The following is a 21,641-nucleotide window of genomic DNA, read 5'->3' as shown; positions in this document are numbered from 1 at the left end:
CACAAAAAGAGGTCTTAGTAATCATGGCTCTCCTTCAAATGTTACTTTATTCACCTCAGTAACATGCAGTGGACACAATGAAAAACTTTAAAGTTAATTTGACAGGTACTGTTACATGTGTACATTTGAATCCCCACGTGTGTCTACACTCACAGGAAAACCAAACACCACCCGTTGAGAGTGTAGTGGAATCTTTTCCTGGAATTAAACCTGCCATGAACTCCTGCTGGGCTCAGTCCCAGGACTCAATTGCCAAACCCAGAGCAATTGATCCTGGCAAGGCACTAACCCGTGCCTCCCTTACCAGGACTGAGTAAACTATAACAACCCTGCAAGGTAGGTAGACAACCACCACCTCTTAAACTGGTCAACCACTCTGGGCTAAGGGGAAACCCAAAGTGCCAGAAATAGACCTTCCAAGGATTCCAACAGACAAGAGCCAAAGGTGCACTCTTTGTCATGGAGCCTTAGGCAAAATAACCTAAATATACAATAGTCAGTGGTCAATTGGCCAAGGTGCTAGAATTAGAGCCACACTATCCCTGTAATGAACACACACTGGTAAATAAGAAGCAGCCTTATTAAATAAGATATAAGTGCACAAAAGTAGCAGCAAAATTGTTCCTTAAAACCCACACCCAGAAGGCCAGGTAAAATACAGAGAGTTACAACCACAGACAAAAACAACAAAACTGTCTAGCCGAATCTATACTTACAAAGAGGTAACAGTTGAATGCCTTAATGGTTCCACATCTCCCCAGAGATGCATAGCCTGGATAACAGATGGAAAATGGAACCCCACACAGGTAACATCATTAGGCATGATGGAATCATAGACTTATGGGAAGATCCCCAGCAACAGCCAGGAATTAATTAGCCAATCGGGCTTTCAGATGAAGTAACCTTCTCTGGAGTTTTCGCACCTAACAGGCACATACTCCCCAAACCTTTCCAGGCCCATGGTCTTGGATACCAGGTTCTACTGATAAGCAGATGTTCTTGCTTGGGCCAAATTAACTAGTTACAGCTGTGAAAACTACAAGTCATTGCCTTCACAGAGGCCCCATTTCAGACAAGATGAAATCCCACAGTTCTTTGCCTCAGTGCCATTTTAGAGACCAGGCATTCTTGACAAAACCTGCACATCAGTCTTATGCATGTATAAATCCACCCCTAACCCCAATAAAACATACAAGAAGTAAAATAAGATTGGTTTATTAGAAGAAGAAACAGGAGAAATGTTGCATTTTACCATTACAGTTTAACTTTATCCCAGCCACTTTCCCCCTAATGTTTCAGATAAAATAAGACAGAGAGCCTAAACCTACGCACATTCAGAGTTTCTCTCACACAAAGAGAAAAAGGAAAGAAAGGAGCTCAAGAGTTGAGGGTGAATATACCTTTCCTGAAGATTGCAGAGAGAGTCTAAGGTCAAAAGAGAACTTTCGCATCTAGCCATGAGCCACAGTTCCACCCTTACTGTAACCTTCACTAGACTTGAAAGATCTCACCTTTCCTTAGTTCTCGTGGTTCCGTGTAGCCCTGATGTTGTTTCTAGGGTGCACTGTATAGAGTAAGGCAGCAGTTGAGCCCTCAAGAGAGAGGTGCTGCTGACTCTCAAAATTTTCGGTCTTAAGTACATTTTGGGTCTCCATTGGGCTGCATGTAAATTGGGAGGAGGAATGCAGATGTGGTATGTAAAGTCAATGGGAAAAAATGGAATTGCCAATAGGGGCTCTGGCTTTACCAGATGTCTTTCCTGAAAAGACTCTCCTGAGAAATATTTACTGTATATTCCTAGTTTTGGGTGATTGATCTCTTATCCCCTAAAGATCAAAGGATATCATGACCTTTGTCCAGATGGTCCCATTGTTTGTTTAGAAATGTCTGTTTTCTACTGATACATAAACTCATAAATTTTGGGTTTTTTCTGTGAGAGTCAGAATGTCTGCCCCCTTGGCTTCTGGCATTTACAGGTAGCTCATGATTACACAGAAGGGCTGTTTCCCAGGATTCCTTGCATTTTGTAGGCTTCCAAGAATCAAAGAATGAAAAATCCCCAATATTATAGATATTCTTTGCAACAATACTTGTTAAAAAAATTGTATATTTTTAAAAATCAAAGATTTAATTATTTGTGATGGTAATGAATGAACGTTTGATACAGATTTCACTACTGTACTGACACTGTTATTTTTACTACCACATCTCTCCACTTAGTCTAATTTATCTATTTTGAATCATTTGGGTTTTGAGGATGTCTTTCTCTTTGGAAAAAAGACCCTGAAATCCCCTTAGCTTTTATGTATGGACTGTGACAGTCCCAATAAAAACTAGGCTAAATGGGCTTCTTCGTGTTGCTCTCCAGTGAAAGTTATAATTAATCTGCGTGAAGGCTTCAGTTGTGAGGCCAATAAGAATAAAGGCCTCTACAGTTAAGACATATACTATATCATATTAAAATGCTAAAATTCATGTGCTATGAACAGGACTATGCAAAGGGGGGGGAGCTGCAGCTATCTGTACAATTAATCTTCCCACTACCTTTTGTTTTATTCCTGGTTGTGTTATTTTCTTTGTAGGTAGATATAATACTCTCTGTCCAGGGGGTGAAGGTTTCAGACCAAATCCTATCACTATTATCCTAGAAGGTAAGTTCATCCTTAAAAAATGACCATTAAAAATGATCCTTAAAAATGACTATGGCCTTTTCTTAAAGAAGAATCAAATTTTGTAAAATGTCTACAGTGGGGAATTAGTGAAATCTGCATATATGCATTAGGGAGAAAGCAAATTCAGGTTTAGAATGGCTATAGTACTATTTATGCAATTCCATAGAAGAAAGTAAAATGCATGCATTTTGTCAGCTTGGTTTTATTATGTTGGACATTTGAAACATGGGAATACTTGCAGACATTTATTTATGGCAATAATCCAGATCTTCACATGCACCTGAGTTTTTCCATCTGTTAAGATTTTCCCACCAATCTACAAATTGCTGCATAAACGTGGAGTACCTTAAGCTGTTTTTGGATTTTGGCAGTCTTTGCTGCTAAAAGGAAAATGTAATGTGTGATGCTACTTTATCAGCTGCTTCTATCTTATTCATTTGGCTGATTCTCAGTCTGGTAGCAGTGTCAACTATTGCCCTATCAAAAAATTAACTGGAAGCATGACTCAGACTGTTCTATAGTTGGACTTCTATGCTTTCAGCATGCATGTAATGTACCAAAAAGTGATAGTTACTGGACATACATAAAATATGCTGCAAAAAGCACTGGCTTCAACCTGGTCAGTATAAGTGCTTGAAAGCTCATTGACTTGAGTGGAAGAGGCAGATATATATTTCAGTATTTCCTCCTGAAATTACTGGGTTAGATTTAGTTAACTTTGGTAGGCTCATGCGTATTTGTATTGCTAATTCTTTCATCTTTTTATTAAAAACCTGAGCAGATTTGTAAACAAAAATATAAGCAGAAGTTAGTCATTTCTAGCCATCTACTCAAGTGGTCTGTATAGTCTTTCATGTACATTTCAGTAGGCAGAAAAATCATGCCCTTCTCTCTCATTACAGACATTGATGAATGCCAAGAATTGCCTGGTCTCTGCCAAGGTGGAAACTGCATCAATACATTTGGCAGCTTCCAGTGTGAATGTCCCCATGGGTACTACCTCAGTGAAGAAACTCGTATCTGTGAAGGTGAAATTTCTTATCTTTTTTCTCACAGCAGAGCACACATTTCTTCTCAAACAATATTCTGCACTGCAGCCATTTTTTCTTTTTCTCCTGAGGCAAAGTATTATGCAGATACTGAACCTCAAGTTGTAGATTTTAGGCTTTGAATGTTATATTTACTCTACAGATTGAGGTATCAACTTTTAATTCATATATATTATATAAAGACAGTCTCCCAGGGTAATCATGAGTATGCACACTACTTTCTAAATGATGTTACTTAGGTCAAACTTGATGTAATGATACATGCCTCTTTGGTTCCTCTTTTTTTAAACTAATACCAACTTCAGTGGGAGCTAATCTATGTCAGGACTACTACATGAGGAAAGGGGTTAACTTTTGTCCCTCATACTCTCTTTTTGCCCCTTATTTACCTCTACTGCTACTATTTGCTGCATGTAACATCTTCAGAGTCAAATAACTGCTTCAGGGGGGTTATTTTTCATGGGAAAGCAGCAGAGTGGGGATGGGTTAACCTCTGCCATGCACTGCAGTCCTGATCCAGATTGGGTGTCCCATCACTTCTTAATAAGAGGAGGGAAATCCAAAGCATAGAATTCTAAGATGGTGAATTCATCATTTAACCCATACTTAGCAACTCTTAGCAACTCCAGCTTCATAAGATATTAACTTATTCAGTAAGTAGCTAGAGTTAACTCAGTTTTCAGTGAAAAACAAAAAATTTGTTCACCCCTTTATCCGCAATTGAGAAACACGTGTGTACTTCAATTTGAGCTAAATTGTTATTATTTATTTAGCACTTGTTTCTTGTACCTACTAGGAAGAAGAGCAGGATAAAAATATAATAAATAAATAAAATAAAAATAATAAACTTGTTGCTTAGTTATTATTATTATTTTCAGATATTGATGAGTGTGTCACACATCCTGGTGTCTGTGGTCCTGGGACATGCTACAACACCTTAGGGAACTACACTTGCATTTGCCCTCCAGAATATATGCAGGTGAATGGAGGCCACAACTGTATGGGTATGTTAACTTTCATATTTCCACCACATAGCATGATAATGAAAAGTGTTTGAAGCCTTAAAATCCTAAAAGTTGGGGCCAGTTTACACTTACAGTTGTCCTTATGCAATTTTGTCAGTAGCACACAGGAACTGTGAGACAGGCTCACAGGTGGGCAGCATTCATGTATAAGCTCCATTTGTGATGCAATGGCCCAGTAGAATACTGGCTTGGCCAACGACGACTAAACCAATATGTATGAAAGTGTGCACGTTTATTAAAATGGCTTAAACCTTAGTTTAAGGCTGCAGTCCTACATCCGATCAGAAGGAGGTTATGGGGTCTTTGGAATGTGCATAAGGAGAACAGCACATATGCCCCTGCAGGAACCTCTGGTTTGCCTGCAGATTTTTTGTAGGTGTAGATGTATCACCAATGGGGTTCCAGTGGCACTTTTGTGTTTAGGGAGGGCTTAAAATTCATAGCATTTAACATACCCTTGTTCCCCAATATGTGCTTAAAAAGGGCAAAGAACTACGCAGATCCTGGAGCTGGCATAGTTAATTTCCCATTGATGTCAATGGGAAGGGAATGGAAAAAACATTCACAAGTATATGTGGAGTACTTTAAAATACACTGTTAAAAGCATGAGATTTCTACATGTACAGATATGAGAAAGAGCTTTTGCTATAGAAGCTACAATGGAACATTTTGTGATAATGAACTCCCCTTTAATGTGACCAAGAGGATGTGTTGCTGCACCTATAATGTTGGGAAAGCCTGGAACAAGCCTTGTGAACCATGTCCAACTCCAGGAACAGGTAAAAACTACCCTTGACTGGAGATGTTGTGTAGACTCTGAGCTAAAAGTAGTATTAAAATGTGTGTACCCTTTTCTGGAGAGATTCTTAGAGAGCCAATAATATATATTTCAGTTATTTCCTTGGCAATCAATTTAAGCAAAGACAATTTTTAGGAGTTGTTATATCTCCCATTAACATCATGAATAAATTTACATATCAGGGATGAATGTTAGTTTTATTGTTTCAGTTTGCTAGCTCTTACTCATTTCACTGAAAGTTAAAAAGAAAGAACATGGAATGAACAGTTGCCTGTATGTTTCTCCCAGTGTTTTTCTGTTAAATCAAAAGCAGCCAGAGGAGTCTGAAGTCTTGAGTTAAGAAGCACCAGAAGGAAAAGAGGAGCTGCTGACCCTTTCCTCTGTCTGTTTTTTCCATTTGACTTCCCTCCAGTTGCTTTGCCTCCCATAGGATAAAACTTGTGAAAACGCAATAACTGAGATGCATACTTCTGTTTCTTTGGTAGCATTGGAACATAACAGAAAACAAAGCAGTAGAGTATTCCATTAATCAGCATGGAAAGAGGAAATAAGGACTGAAAAGAATATCTTCCTTTCCCATAGGGTATCCCAAGCCAGTACTGCCCTTCCTGGCATTAGTCAAGATGGGAAGACAAGAATGCAGAGCCCTGAATTAGTAATTCAGAATTACTAATCCTATATCATTCCACAGTGTTTTTTATTCTTCTCAGTGCTATCTTTCAGTGTCTAGATTATATCAACATTAAAACTAATACTAGGATTAAATAATGTATTAGTTTTTGGCAACAAAGAAAATATTCCCCTTATTAAAGAAGGTGGAGTACTGCTATTAGTAAATGGATTGTTTGCCCAAGAGTTACTGTTTTCTGCATTCACTCTCCTTGATTTTTCCACCTCCCACCCCCTTAAGCTGAATTCAAGTCAATATGTGGAAATATTCCTGGCTTCACATTTGACATCCATACGGGCAAAGCTGTTGGTAAGTTTTAAAGCTGTTACTACATTAATGAACTTATGCATTTGTTTACAAGAATTTGGAAAACAGAGACTTTTTTCTTTTTCTTTTTAAGTTTTCATATCTACCCTTCATCATAAGGTTCCAGGGCAGGTTACAATATACATATAACAACATAGAAGCTACAATTATAAAAACAGATAAAACAGTTGCAACTACAAAAATAATAAAACCAGCTAGAACAGGACAGTATGAATTCAGCAAAAGAGTGGGTCCCACAAACAGTATACCTTAACTGTCAAAGGCCAGGGTACAGAGTTTTAATGAAATTTCAACTGCTTTTCCATGCTCCTTTACTGCTTTTAGATAGTATAATGTTTTTTCAACAACAATTAATTATATTTCAGTATACCCTGAGTCTATTAAAACTTTACACATGCATGTGGTACACTCTTCCATTTGACTACCACTTCAGAATGTACTGGAATGGGGCAATTATTTGCAAAACACCCACATTAAAATCTCCATGTATATGGAAAATAACATGACATGGAATAAACTTTGCCTTTCTATGTATGGATCATCTTTTCTGGACTTTTCCTTTCTAGAAAAATAGTTGATTAAAAATTCTGTAGCGTCACCATAAATTTGTTTACTTTATTATAAGAAGTTAATATATTTATGCAAGTAATTATTTTTAGTTATACTTAAACTTTCCCCCCTTTTTTCCTTTTTTGAGTGTATTACATGCCAAATGTCATGTTGGAAATCTTATTTTTGGAAATAAAAATAATTTAAAAATAATTCTCATATAAATTAAAATAATTCTCTTATAAATTAAAACTATCAATATACTATATTATACATTTGTGTAAATGTTACTACCACACTATTTCCCTTGTTTTAAGCACAGAAAAAGTATGAGAAAAAGCAGGGTTTGTTGGAGTACTAAGTTGCTGAATTTGTCTATTAAATATTAATTTTTCAGATATTGATGAATGTAAAGAGATCCCAGGGATTTGTGCAAATGGCGTTTGCATTAACCAGATTGGCAGCTTCCGCTGTGAATGCCCCACAGGATTCAGCTACAATGATCTGCTTTTGGTCTGTGAAGGTGATATAAATTATACCTTCTATAGTTTATCCTCTTCATAGCAACTGACTCTGCTACTTTACTGATAACACGAGGGGCAGGTACACCTAGAAATAACACAAACACCTGCCTACAACACAGCCTCATGATCAAATGAGGAACTGGCTGTACTGACTGCACAGGCCATGTTGGTCCCACAATTACCTAATTTGGCTGTGTGGACCAGAAGAGAACAAGTGCAAGCTAAAATATATTACGCATGTGTACCATAGAACTAGCTGTGCATCTGTTCCAATAAATTAGAATCATGTGAATATCTCCTCAAAATAGTGCATCAAATAATTTTAGTTGTGAGAATATATATAAAAAATAGTGACTAATGCAAAGATGTAGAAGAAGCTTGTTTAAAAAATAAAGCTGCACTTCAATTAATTTTAAAGCTGTTGTCTTCAGTAATTCTATTACATGTTTCACCATGATTATTGGCTACCCTTTCTTTCATGAAGCGCACAATCCAACTTGGCAGAGGCTGGCAGAAACAGAGCCAGCAGAAGGGGCCACCATATCCTACCTCTGTGCAGGGGCCTCTGGGAGAGGAGGATACTGGCTGCGTCAGCAGGGCTTGGTGAAAATAAAGTCATGTTTCCTTCCAGCACCCCTTTTTCCAGTATGGCTGTCGGGACTGAGGGCTGCAGGACCAAGCTGAATGGGCTCAGGATGCAGCTCAAGTTCCTCTCCCCTTGATTCCATTCCCAACACCACCCTGGAACACCCCTTTCAGGCCTTCCACTGGCTTCACTCGGAGTTCCCTAGATGCACCACAGCTGTGCCCAGGGGGGACTTCTGTCTGTGCAACCTGGCTACCTTCTCTCCTCCTTTCCTCCTCCACCACATCCTGTATACCTCTGCCTGGCATATATGCCAGCTGGATTGTGCCCTTAAGACTATTGTATTGTGTAGTTTCACAGGTTTATATTTATCTTACTACTAGATTTCCTAGCTTTCCAGGAAAGGGGGAACTAAAACATTATTTGAAGCATTAGTTTTGCACCATATCTGCAATGTTTGCAGCAGTAGAATTTGTTAAATGCTCTGATCAAAAATATTCTGGGGTAGTATGTTTGTGGGATACAGAGCATATATGTTTTTTCTCTAATTTTTAGACTTCCTGAAATTTTTACCTGTTTGGGGGAAATCCCAGCTTTCCTTCTCCTCAGAGGATATTAAATATGTCTTAAATAACTTATTAGACACTACTACAGAGGGATGGCTGCAGAGATATTGGATACTAGGGGGACTCTGTCCCCCTGCTCACTTCACTTATCAACCCCCAAACACACACCCCAGGAACCCCCAAATTCACACACTCACTACAGGCACTCCCAAAGACACATACATGACAGTCCCAAACACCACACACACACATAAACACACTCCAAATCACACACACTTGCCAATGTACCCCCTGGCACTTGCAGATGCCCCCCAGGCACCCCACTTCCCTCAGCAACCCCCTTGCAATTCCCCCAGTGCCTCCAGGCATTGGTGCAAGCCAGCTGCCATGGGCCTGCTAATACTGCTCATCTGTTCCTGTGCTGTGTCGCCGCACCCGCCAATGCCCTACACCGCTGCTTCCCCCTTGACAAACAGCACCACTGTGCAGCTCCACCCAGCATGCCTAGGCTGCCTCCCTACTTAGGCTATTTACCTGCCTCCTGCCCAGGCTGCCACCGCTGTCACTGCTTGTCACCAGGGTGCTTGCCCTCCCCCCCAGCTGCTTGCCTGCTCACTCCACACTTACCCACTCACCTCGCTCTCTCACCTGCCCACACTCAGCTGCCCACTTGCCTCACTTGCCCTACACCCAGCCACCCTACTCACTCCGTCACCTGCCCCTCACTAGCCATCATTGCTTCCCTCATGCCCTTGCTTTGCTTGCTGGCCTACTGCCCCATGCCCTCCCCATGTGGCACTGTGGCATAGGAAAATTATACAGTCACAAGAGTGGCTATATACTATAGTCAGCGGGGATTTTTCACATTCCTCAGTGTTAAATGGAAAATATCCCCCATAGCATTCTGAGGCTTCCCATAAGCTCATTTCAAAACAAAACATTACAAAACTTATAGTTCTGAACTCAGAAACGCTTGCTTAACAACCCTGTCAATTTTCATGGCGATACACAAAACAGTCAGAGAGAATCAAGAGATCAAAGTCTAAAAAAAGAGGAAAAAACTCAGAGCCCTTTTGGACTTTTTTCTGCGAGTTCTCATAATCTGTTGAAATTCATTAAAAATCAGCCATGTTCACAGAGTACCTGTAATCCTATTACTGACCTTGCTCCATACTCTGACCTTCCTCTTCTGCAGTTTAAAGGTTAAAAAAAATGCCTGGTTGATTTTTAATTAATTTAAGAAATTTAACATTGAAGTTTATTATAGCGTTAGGCATGCTCAGTAAGGACCAACTGTCAGTGTTCTAAAAGCCTCACAGCTGCTGGGCTTGGCTAATAAGAGGGCCACACCCACACCAGACTTGATTTCACTTGAGACAGTCATGGCTTCCCTCAAAGAATCCTGGGAAGTGTAGTTTGTGAAGGGTGCTGAGAGGAGACTCCTATTCCCCTGAGAGAATGGTTAACAGTCAGCCACTCTGATTGAAGGTCTGTGAAAGGAACAGGGCATCTCCTAGCAACTCTCAGCACCCTTCACTAACTACACTTCCCAGGATTCTTTGAGAGAAGCCATGATTGGCTTTGAGCCATGGCTTTGAGAGAAGCCATGATAAATTCTTTTAAATTGTTTTTAAAAGATGTGTTTTTAAATTTGTATATTTGTTTTTAATGTTTTTAGTTATTGTAAACCACCCAGAGAGCTTCGGCTATGGGGCGGTATATAAATACACTAAATAAATAGATAAATAAATAATGATTGTCCAAAGTGTAATAGAGGCCTGGTGTGGATGTGGCCAGGGACAGCTTTGTTTTAAATTTGGGTGGGAGGTAGGGTTGCCAGGTTCAGGGCCTGAGACTGATCCTGTATCTTTAGTAGAAGAGAAAGTCAGCCAAGTGCCGGTGTTCTTGAAACATTGTAATGGGAAAAACCACAAGGTAGAATTGTCCCTTCCCCCTGCCCAACTGTGAAAGATACAGAAGACGTCTTGGTTGGCAGGCCTAGTCATGATTACATAGGAGTATATCCGATTCAACTCAATAATCATACAAATGATCAGACCTGCCTTTTCCCTCCTTCCCCTTTCCTGTCCCTTTCTCCTCCCCTCTTCCTTCTTCTGCCTTCCCTGCCCACTCCAGCCCTCCGTCCCTCCCCCCCAGTCAGTTTTACCTATCCTAAGCATGATTGCACGGGAGTAAATCCCACTGAACTTAATAAACATGCAAACGACCACATCTGTCCTTCTTCTCCCCTCCCCCTCCTGCCTGCTCCCATCCCAGTCCTCCCCTCTGCCTTTCCACCCCTCCCCCTCCTCCCTTCCCCATCCCCTGTGGTCAGTTTCACCTATCCTAAGCATGATTGCCGTGTGTGTGTGTGTGTGTGTAAATCCCACTTAACTCAATAAGCATGTAAATGATCAATCCATTCTCAGCAAACTTGCACAGGATCCCATTTCTTACCTCCCGGATTAAAAAGCAGGGAAATTCACTAATAGGCAAAAAACCTTGTGGTTTAAGAATGCACCAATAGCCCACAGATATTTCTACCAAACTTTAAAAAGCAGGGAAATTGGGCAGCTATAGTGAATGCACCAGGGGAGCAGGAGACCTGAACTCCTCTCTGAGATATTGTACTGCCCTACAAAGTTGTCAAAATGCAAACACAATTTGGGTTGATCTTTCACAGTCCAATCCACTTCCTGTGTAGCTTGGAAGAATTTGGTAACATGTGCCTCTGAGCATATGGTGAGTGGTGGCAACACCTGTAATCAGCCCAAATAATAGAAAGAAGATATGTCCTGTGCTGATCTTGTTTTAGCCGGGAGGAAGCAACATTATTAAGACAGTTGATATAGTTGAGATGGTCACTTTAAATATGTCTGATTTACTTTGCAATTTTAGTGAAGTTTTCTATAGGAAATCATTCTCTTTTGATTTTGTTTCTATGAATATGTGAAGTACAGCAACACTTTGCAAAATTTATGCTAAAAAAACTCCAAACATAATTGTGGAATAATGGCACTGACTTCTGCAAAATAGTCTCCAGTGGACCTCAGAAGTGTCTCAATTTGCACAAGATAAAACAGTGGGAGGTGAAATATATTCTAGCAAAATGCTAGGTGTGCTCTATGTTTTTAATTGATCGTGAACACCTTGCCTTAAATAAAGTGGTTTAAACATAGCAGGCTGAAAACATGCATCCTCTTTTTCCCAACAACTAGAGTCATTGCTAAAGTAGCAGCATATTGTAATCAGTCTGATTTTACATTAAACTGCAGTTTCAGGTCCAACTGTTAATGCACCCAAAATAGAAATAGACCATAACCTCCAGTTTGAAACAAAAAAGGCTATCTTCACCATCATATGACATTGACCAATAAAAAGGCTTTGAAATTAATAAAAATAAATTTGACACAGATTTCTAGGATGAATAATGAGGGAAATAAAATTTTCTAGTTTAGATTCTCTGTAGAAACATTAGTAACACAGGAAAGAAGCAAAGTAAGAAGAACACCAACAAACATACAAAAATAGAATTCTCCATCTTTGGAGATGGCAGGTGTTGCCACCACTCACCATATGCTCAGAGGCACATGTTACCAAATTCTTCCAAGCTACACAGGAAGTGGATTGGACTGTGAAAGACCAATCCAAATTGTGTTTGCATTTTGACAACTTTGTAGGGCAGTACAATATCTCAGAGAGGAGGTCAGGTCTCCTGCTCCCCTGGTGCATTCACTATAGCTGCCCAATTTCCCTGCTTTTTAAAGTTTGGTAGAAATATCTGTGGGCTATAGGTACATTCTTAAACCGCAAGGTTTTTTGCCTATTAGTGAATATTATATAGTTAGATAAGCATATTTAAGTTCGATTGATTTCGACTGGAATGTTAAGCTTGCGTTTAAATTACTCTCACTGAAATCAGTGAGATTTAAAGGCGCTTTAACATTAGATATATTATGCCCATTGTCCTTGACAAATATCTGAATGCTTCACAGCGATGGAACACGTCTATACTGACATTTGACTAAGAATTATTGATGTTACAGATATTGATGAATGCAGCAATGGTGACAATCTCTGTCAACGAAATGCAGACTGTATTAACAGCCCTGGTAGTTACCGCTGTGAATGTGCTGCAGGTTTCAAACTTTCACCCAATGGTGCCTGTGTTGGTAAGAAATAACTTACGTTCACCATTTTGTTTAAATCTTTTATTGGGAAGTTTTCTCTAGAATATGTGCAGTTTTCTTACTCTGCATTTACATTTTGTTTTTTACCACATTTTTGTTCAACAGGAAAGTCGAGAAGAGAAAACAATAATATTACTTCCCTGACTTTCATGTGATATCCTGTCAGCATCTTGACTTTAACATGCACAGACAAAAAGAAAGCTTCTCTAGCTATGATTTTCTTTATAATGGGCATTTTAAGTAATCATTAACAGATTGTAAAATGTGACTTGTGAGTAATGGATGAATTATAACAAAAACAATCTATAATATATACCATGTGTTTTATATTTTTGTTATAGATCGCAATGAATGCCAGGAAATTCCTAATGTATGTAGTCATGGCACATGTGTGGATAAAGAGGGAACTTACCAGTGCATCTGTCAAAATGGCTTTAAGGCATCCCATGACCAAACTATGTGCATGGGTACGTTAAGAAAGTACCTTCCATGTAAAAATGTTAATTAGAAATTTAGAACACTTGAATTGATTGAAGTTTCAGGGGGAATGGTAGGGTTGATACTGTTATACACATCTCAAGTAAACGTAAGTCCCATAATCCTAGATAAATATGGTAATTACAATGATTGCATTATATTAGCATGAAACTGTAAATATAAAAACAGAGGGGGGGAGATTAAGCCAGTAGTTAAGGTTTCCTTAGCTGATGCTACAAACTATAATTCCTTTGTATTAATGCTTTCTCCCTGTAGATGTTGATGAATGTGAAAGACATCCTTGTGGAAATGGAACTTGTAAAAACACAGTTGGCTCATATAATTGTCTATGTTATCCAGGATTTGAACTTACACATAATAATGACTGTATGGGTAAGAGAATTAATTAAAAAAAACCTACACCTTTTCCATTTAGAAAGAGGGATGATGCAAGAAGTTCCAATACAAAGATGGGAATTTCTGCATTTTAACAAGCAGATCTGTTTTAGGTCTATACTTAGTTGTGGAAGGAATCTTGAAAAAGTATGATAAGCTTCCAGTTTCAAACATCTTTTTTGGCCTTAAAAGTGGCTGCAGGAACCAGCAACTAGATCATTTGACAACTTTTCCATTGAAAATGGGGTTCAGATGTGGGCAACGGGACAAAGTTTGCAAGTTTGGGAGAAGAATCTTACAATTTTCAGGGAGAAGGGACTTGCTGAGGAAAGCAGTGACAGCAGTGGCTTTTTTCTTTCTTCATTTAAATCATTATTGGTGTTGCAAGTGGCAATGGAGCTATCAGTGGCCTCACATATCTTCCCTTGGAATTATGCTATGTCATGATGTAACATCATCCCAAGGCTGTGGTGGTGGTGAGGAATGGCTGCCTCCACTGACTGAACCACCACCAACAGTGCTGAACCACCACCTATAGTTGCTTATGATGGCAGAAATTTTCATTGGGTAGAGAATGGCTGCTAGTGCTGCCTCTTTTTCCAGTAAGGTCCTTCCAAACTGCTAGATTTTAGATTTCCCTCCACTGGGATGGTGAATTCAAGGCCCTTTTAGTTCAGCTCTAACCTTTTAACTCTTCTCTCTCATGCCATTTCCCTGGCTTAAATCACCTGCCTGAAGCTGCTATTAGCCACAGTGGAGAAAAGAGAAAGGTAACTAGGGTACCTGTCTTTTTCTCTCTCCAATGGGGCTAGTAGCTTCTTCAGGAGGTAGGATTTCCACTGGGGAAACAGTTCATGGGAAAAGCATTAAATGCCTGCTCCCCCAGTGCCATGCTACCAATACAAACTTCCTTATCCTTGATGCATTCTTTTAAGGCTAAAAATGAACATCAAGATATCTGGTTTTGGATCTCTTCCATTGCATAATTGTTCCCCAATAGACATGTATCTGAATTTAAAGTAGATATGTGTACAAGTCTTTCCAACATTTTTTTTTCACTGAGTGACTTCAAGGGTGCCTTTCTGTGAGTGAAAATAACTAATGTCAGATGTGTTCCAAGGCTTCACCATTGGTGTGATTCTGCTAAACTGATTCAGCGCCATCTGCACTACACACTTCCAAAACTATGGAACAATTCAAAGGTGATAATGTCAAACGTTCACCAAAAACTGAACATATGTAAAAATTCAGATACAAATTATTCTGAATACGGTGTAATATATTTCCTCTGTGCATGAAATATGAATAGGTAAAGATTTGCCTATCAGTATGAACGTGTTCTTTAAATATCACATATGCCTTAAAGTGCTGGAGAGAATATTTTCCACTCATAAGGACCTTTTGCCTTAATGGCTATGATTTATCTTGTCCATGAACCTACCCATTGAATGTGTTTATAACATACTATGACAACTGTGTCTGCATACACATTCCGTTTCGACCTCATGGGAAATGCTTAACTTTTTCTTGCTTATTTATAGATATTGATGAGTGCAGTTCCTTCTTTGGGCAGGTGTGCAGAAATGGGAGATGTTTTAATGAAGTTGGGTCTTTTAAATGTTTATGTCATGAAGGCTACGAACTTACTCCAGATGGCAAGAACTGTATTGGTATGTATGAAAGCAACTACCAAGTGTAAAGGTGCCTTGATTAGAACAGCAATTCTTTACACACTTATCTGTGGTGAAGCCCCACTGAATACAGTATGATTTAATGCTATGCATGTTTATGCAAAAGTGTGTTGCGTTTTGAGTAAATATAGGATTTGCACAATCATATACAGGCACAAGAGTGGCTGTATACTATAGCCAGCATGGATTTTTCACATTCCTCAATGTTAAATTGAAAATACCCCCCATGCCATTCTGATTCTTCCCATAAGCTCATTTCAAAACAAAACCATACAAAGCTTATAGTCCTGAACTCAGAAACGGTTGCTTAACAACCCTCTAAATTTTCATGGCAATACACAAAACAGTAAGTGAGATCGAGAGTTCAAAGTGTAAAAAGAGGGGGGGAACAGACCCCTGTTGGACTTTTTTCTGTTAAGAGTTATAATTTGTTGAAATTAATTAAAAATCAGCTATGCACAGGATACTTGTAATCCTATTACTGACCTTGCCCCATACTCTGACTTTCATCTTCTGCAGTTTAAATTTTTAAAAAATGCCTGGCTGATTTTTAATTGATTTGAAGAACATTTGCATTGAACTCAATGATAATGTCAGGCATACTCAATGAGAGCTAACTGTCCGTGTTCTAAAAGCAAGGCTCACAGCTGCTTGGCTTGGCTAATCGGGGCTACACCCATGCCAGACCTTTATTTCACTTTAAACAGTCATAGCTTCCCCCAAATAATCCTGGGAAGTGTAGTTTGTGTAGGGTGCTGAGAGAAGACCCCTATTCCCCTGACAGAGCTCCAGTGGCCAGAGTGGTTTAAGAGTCAGCCACTCTGATTGTAGCTCTGTGAGGGGAACAGGACATCTTCTAGCAACTCTTGTCTTAAGCATGATTGCACAGGGGTAAATCCCATTGAACTCAATAAGCATTCGAATGATCAGACCTGCCCTCCCCTCCCCTGCTCATCCCTCCCATCATGTCCCTTTTGTCCCTTGCTCATCTTTTGCCCCTCCCCTTCCAATCCCCTCCTTCCCCCTCCCTCTCCTTTCCCTCTCCTCTCCCCTCCCTTCCTCCTTTCCTCTCCTTTCCTCTCCCCCTCTTCCTCCCCCATGGTCAGTTTTACCTATCCTAACCATGATTGCATGGGAGTAAATACCACTGAACTCAATAAGCATGCAAATGATCAGACCTGCCTTTCTCCTCCTTCCCCCTTCCTTCTTCCTCCCCTGCCCATACCAGCCCTCCCTCCCTCTTCTTCTTTCCCTCCCCCCATGGTCGGTATTACCTATCCTAAGCATGATTGCACGGCAGTAAAACCCACTTAACTCAATAAACATGCAAATGATCAAATCGGCCCTCCTCCTCCCCTCCCCCTACTGCCTGTTCCCATCCCCCTCCTCCCCTCTGCACTTCCTCCCCTCCCTCCTCCTCCCCTACCCTTGCACTTCCTCCTCCTCCCCTTCCCATTCCCTGTGGTCAGTTTCACCTATCCTAAGCATGATTGCAGGGGAGTAAATCCCACTGAACTTCCAGTTTAAGAATGTGCCTATAGCCAACAGATAGCAGGGAAATTGGACAGCTATAGTGAATGCACCAGGGGAGCAGGAGACCTAACCTCGTCTCTGACATATTGTACTGCCCTACACATTTGTAGAAATGCAAACACAATTTTGGTTGGTCTTGCACAGTCCAATGCACTTCCTGTGTAGCTTGGAAGAATTTGGTAACATGTGCCTCTGAGCATATGGTGAGTGGTGGCAACACCTGCAATCAGCCCAAATAACAGAAACAAGGCATGTGCCGTGCTGATCTTGTTTTAGCAGGAAGGAAGCAACAATATTAAGACAGTTGATATAGTTCAGATAGTCACTTTAAATATGTATGATTTACTTTGCAATTTTAGTGAAGTTTCCTATAGTAAATCATTTCCTTTTGCTTCTGTTTCTGTGAATATGTGAAGTACAGCAACACTAAAAGCACTCCAAAAACAAATGTTGAATAATGGCATTGACTATTCTGCAGAATAGTTTCCAATGGACATGAAGAGTGTCTCAGTTTGCACAAAACAGTGGGAGATTGTTTTTGGAGCTTTTTGTTAGTGTTGCTGTACTTCACATATTCACAGAAACAGAATCAAAATAAAATATCTGTTGGCTATAGGTATGCTCTTTAACCGCAAACCTTTTTGGCTATTATTGAATTTTCCTGCTTTCTAATCCAGGAGGTAAGAAATGGGATCCTCTGCAAGTTTGCTGAGAATGGATTGATAATTTGCATGCTTATTGAGTTCAGTGGGATTTACTCCTCTGCAATCATGCTCAGGATAGGTGAAACTGACCACAGTCGATGGGGAAGGGAGGAGGAGGAGGGGAGGAGGAGGAGGGGGAGGGGAGGTTTGATCATTTGCATATTTATTGAGTTCAGTGGGATTTACTCCTGTGCAATCATGCTTAGGATAGGTAAAACTGACCATGGGGATGGAGGCCTGGGGAGGGAGGAAGAAGGAAGAGGGGAGGGCAGGAGGAAGGGAGGAAGGGAGAGGAGAGGGAAGGAGGGGAAAGGCAGGTCTGATCATTTGCATGGTTAATAAGTTCAATGGGATTTACTTCCATGCAATCATGGCTAGGATAGGTAAAACTGAAAACGGGGGAGGAGGAGGGGGAGTGGAGAGGAGAGGGAAAGAGGAAGGGGGGAGAGGGGAGCAGAAGGAGGGGAGGGGATTGGAAGGAGATGGGGATGGGGGGGCAAAGGAAGGGGGAGGGAAGGGGCAAGAGGGAGGGGATAGGAGGAAGGAGGAGGGTGGGTTTGATCATTTGCATGCTTATTGAGTTCAATGGGATTTACTCCTGTGCAATGATGCTTAAAAATGAAATGGACTGCCTTCAAGTCGATTCCGACTTATGGGGACCCTATGAATAGGGTATTCATAGTAAGCAGTATTCAGAGGTGGTTTACCATTGCCTTCCTCTGAGGCTGAGAGACAGTGACTGGCCCAAGGTCACCCAGTGAGTTTCATGGTTGTATGGGGATTCGAACCCTGGTCTCCCAGGTCATAGTCCTAGGATAGGTAAAACTGACAATGGAGGAGGAGGAGAAGGAAGGCAGAGGATAGGGGAAGGAGGGGATTGGAAGGGGATAGGGAGGGGAAGGGAGGGGTGAAGGATGGGGGAGGGAAGAGGCAAGAGGGGGAGGGGATAGGAAGGAGGAGGAGAGGAGGTTTGATCATTTGCATGCTTGTTGAGTTCAGTGGGATTTACTCCTGTGCAATCATGCTTAGGATAGGTGAAACTGACCTGAGGGAGGGGCAGGAAGGGGAGGAGGAGGGCAGGAAGAGGAGGGGCAGGGAGGAAGGGGGAGGGGAAGAGATGGGATGGGTGGGCACTGGGCAGAGGAGAAGTCCCTTTCCTTTCCAGAAGGAAAGCATTGTGAACAGTATCATTCTTTTTCAGGGTTTCCCTCACCTTTTTATTCTACAGCAGGCACATGTAGCCTCCCACCCAAATTTAAGCCAAAGCTGTCCCTGCCACACCCACACCAGACCTTTATTTTCCTTTAGATAGTCATGGCTTCTCCCAAATAAACCTGGGTAGTGTAGTTAGTGAAGGGTACTGAGAGTTGCTATGAGAGGTGCTGCTCCCCTCACAGAGCTTCAATCAGAGCAGCTGACTGTTAAACTACTCTGGCCACTGGAGCTCTGTCAGGAGAATAGGAGTCTCCTCTCAGCCCCCTTCACAAACTACACTTCCCAGGATTCTTTGGGGGAAGCCATGACTGTTTAAAGTGGAATAACGGTCTGATGTGGGTGTGGCCCCCTGATTAGCCAAGCCAAGCAACTGTGAGTCTGGCTTTTAGAACACAGACAGTTGGTTCTTACTGAGCATCCCAGACATTATCATTGAGTTCAATGCAAAATTTCTTAAATTAATTAAAAATCAGTCAGGCATTTTTAAAAAATTTAAACTGCAGAAATGAAGGTCAGAGTATGGGGCAAGGTCAGTAATAGGATTACAGGTACTCTGTGAACATGGCTGATATTTAATTAATTTCATCATTTTATGAGAATTCTGACCAAAAAAAAGTCCAAAAGGGGTCTGGTGTTTTTCTCTCTTTTTACACTTTGAACTCTTGATTCTATCTGACTGTTTTGTGTATTGCCATGAAAATCTAGAGGGTTAAGCCACCGTTTCTGAGTTCAGGACTATAAGTTTTGTAAGGTTTTGTTTTGAATTGAGCTTATGGGAAGCATCAGAATGGCATGGGGGTATTTTCAATTTAACATGCGGAATGCAAAAAATCCATGCTGACTATAGTATACAGTCACTCTCATGGCTGTATAATACTATCTTCTGATGGGTTCAGCTACTTAATACAAAAGCGCACAGACAGAAGCATGGGGAGGCGGATCGGAGATCTTGTCCTAGGTTGTTCTCTGCTATTGCATATTGTGACTGTAAATAATCATTCTAAAATTTCTAAGATATTTCTTCTCTTTTTTCTCTCTACTCTCTTGAGATATTAATGAGTGTGTGGTGCTTACTGGCTCATGCTTTCCTGGTACATGTCAAAACTTGGAAGGATCTTTCAGGTGCATCTGCCCATCAGGGTATGAAGTGAAAAGTGAAAACTGCATTGGTAAGGTTGTATGTTATCATTTCATTGGTTCGGACTTAAATACTAACACAGTAAATCACAGGTGGTATGGATGTGTTGGAAATGACATATAAATATTGTGTCACTTATTTACAAATGTAGTGACTTTTAGCTAGGGTGTCATTGTACTGTGATGAGAGAAACAGATTCAAAGTGTGTGTGTGTGTGTGTGTGTGTTTGTACTTTACAAAATCTGTGTTTTTAAACACACACACACCCAAAACATGGAAAAAGTCTAGTACAATGCATGACTGAAATTATTGTCTGAAAATATACTCAAATATATTGTGTCAAAGAATGCTAATGATTAAAAATCATTAAAAGCACTGAAGCTCTTCCCAGGGTATGGAAAGTTTTCCACCAACTTTTTATAACAAATAGTTTCCATTTTAAGTCTTAAAGCTCATAGAGGTTTATGTACAACTAAATTCTGAACTAAATGCACATCTAGAGTGTATAGCATTTTAATATTGTTGATTGCAACATCTAAGAAATATTTATCTTGGTACAAAATAATACAGCTTTTGTTTTTAGATTGATAGACTCTTTAGATTGTTCTTTTATGAAAGTAACATACAGCTTTCAAATTAGAAAGCGGATCCATGCAAATCACAATGTGTTTCATAAAAAAAAAAGCAAAAGTATTAGGATCAAATAGCAATTCCTAAGTAAGTTCAAATTAACCTTACAGGAGGAAAATCCTCATATATTTGATGTGCCAAACTCCATCAATATTAGTCAGTTGGATGCCCAGAAAAGGATGGAAGGAAATCTTTGTGCGCTTTCAGGAGTCTTCATAAATCAAGGAACAAAGTCTTGCTCAAAGATGCTGGACTTTATTCTTAAGCAGTATATTTCAGAGACTACAACTTTTCTTATTCATTTGTAACACAATGTATTTATTACTTTGTTTCCTTGCCAGCTTTGAAATATGTTTGGCAGCAGTTGCCAGAAATATTAACAGTTTTGCTTCAGGTTAATCCAAGTTGCATTCTGTTGTAAAAACTTTCAAAATGGCATTTTGGGGTTCTAGTGAATATCACTGTACAAGACATTGCTGGTTAGTATGTAACACTAAGACAAACTTTGAGTGCAAATGTGCAGGCTCCTGGGTCCTTTTGCTCGGTAAGATGCTGCAGGTAAGCTAAGGTTTGGCTTAATGTATTGTGCAACTCTGGGCTTCTTGTTAAGCTCCTTAACAGCATCAAGCTGCATCAAGGAAGAGAGAACAAAACACTACCCGACCATAATGTCATGATGTAATGGAGTAGGAATAGACAAACCCCTGAACTCACTTCCAGCAAATATTTCAGACCAAACTACTCTTTTCATGGGGAATTTATTTTTGCCCCTCACAAATGGTTGAGGTGGGGAAGGACCAAAAATATTTACACAGCCTTAGGGTAGACTTTATCAAGCAGCTATTTTAAAACATATGTCAAGCTGGTTTGCTTTTTTAAAAAGCAACTAGACCTAACACA

The 21,641-nt window shown here is 40.2% G+C and overlaps 1 protein-coding gene across 1 annotated transcript in view; it reads left to right on the top strand.

The window, feature by feature from the left end:
* FBN2 (fibrillin 2) overlaps positions 1–21,641 on the top strand; it is a 419,303-nt gene that overhangs the window by 286,156 nt on the left and 111,506 nt on the right. Inside the window, exons 38-48 of the mRNA XM_061625313.1 lie at positions 2,583–2,651; positions 3,575–3,700; positions 4,600–4,725; positions 5,373–5,525; positions 6,456–6,524; positions 7,489–7,614; positions 12,814–12,939; positions 13,299–13,424; positions 13,711–13,827; positions 15,372–15,500; positions 20,023–20,142. Coding sequence (XP_061481297.1) covers positions 2,583–2,651; positions 3,575–3,700; positions 4,600–4,725; positions 5,373–5,525; positions 6,456–6,524; positions 7,489–7,614; positions 12,814–12,939; positions 13,299–13,424; positions 13,711–13,827; positions 15,372–15,500; positions 20,023–20,142 — 1,287 coding nt within the window. The remainder of the gene's footprint in view (positions 1–2,582; positions 2,652–3,574; positions 3,701–4,599; positions 4,726–5,372; positions 5,526–6,455; positions 6,525–7,488; positions 7,615–12,813; positions 12,940–13,298; positions 13,425–13,710; positions 13,828–15,371; positions 15,501–20,022; positions 20,143–21,641) is intronic.

This window comes from Rhineura floridana, chromosome 1 (genome assembly GCF_030035675.1).
Source record: "Rhineura floridana isolate rRhiFlo1 chromosome 1, rRhiFlo1.hap2, whole genome shotgun sequence".
Lineage (NCBI taxonomy): Eukaryota > Metazoa > Chordata > Lepidosauria > Squamata > Rhineuridae > Rhineura > Rhineura floridana.
Note: the sequence above shows the minus strand (reverse complement) of the source record. Positions and strands in the feature narration are given on the sequence as shown.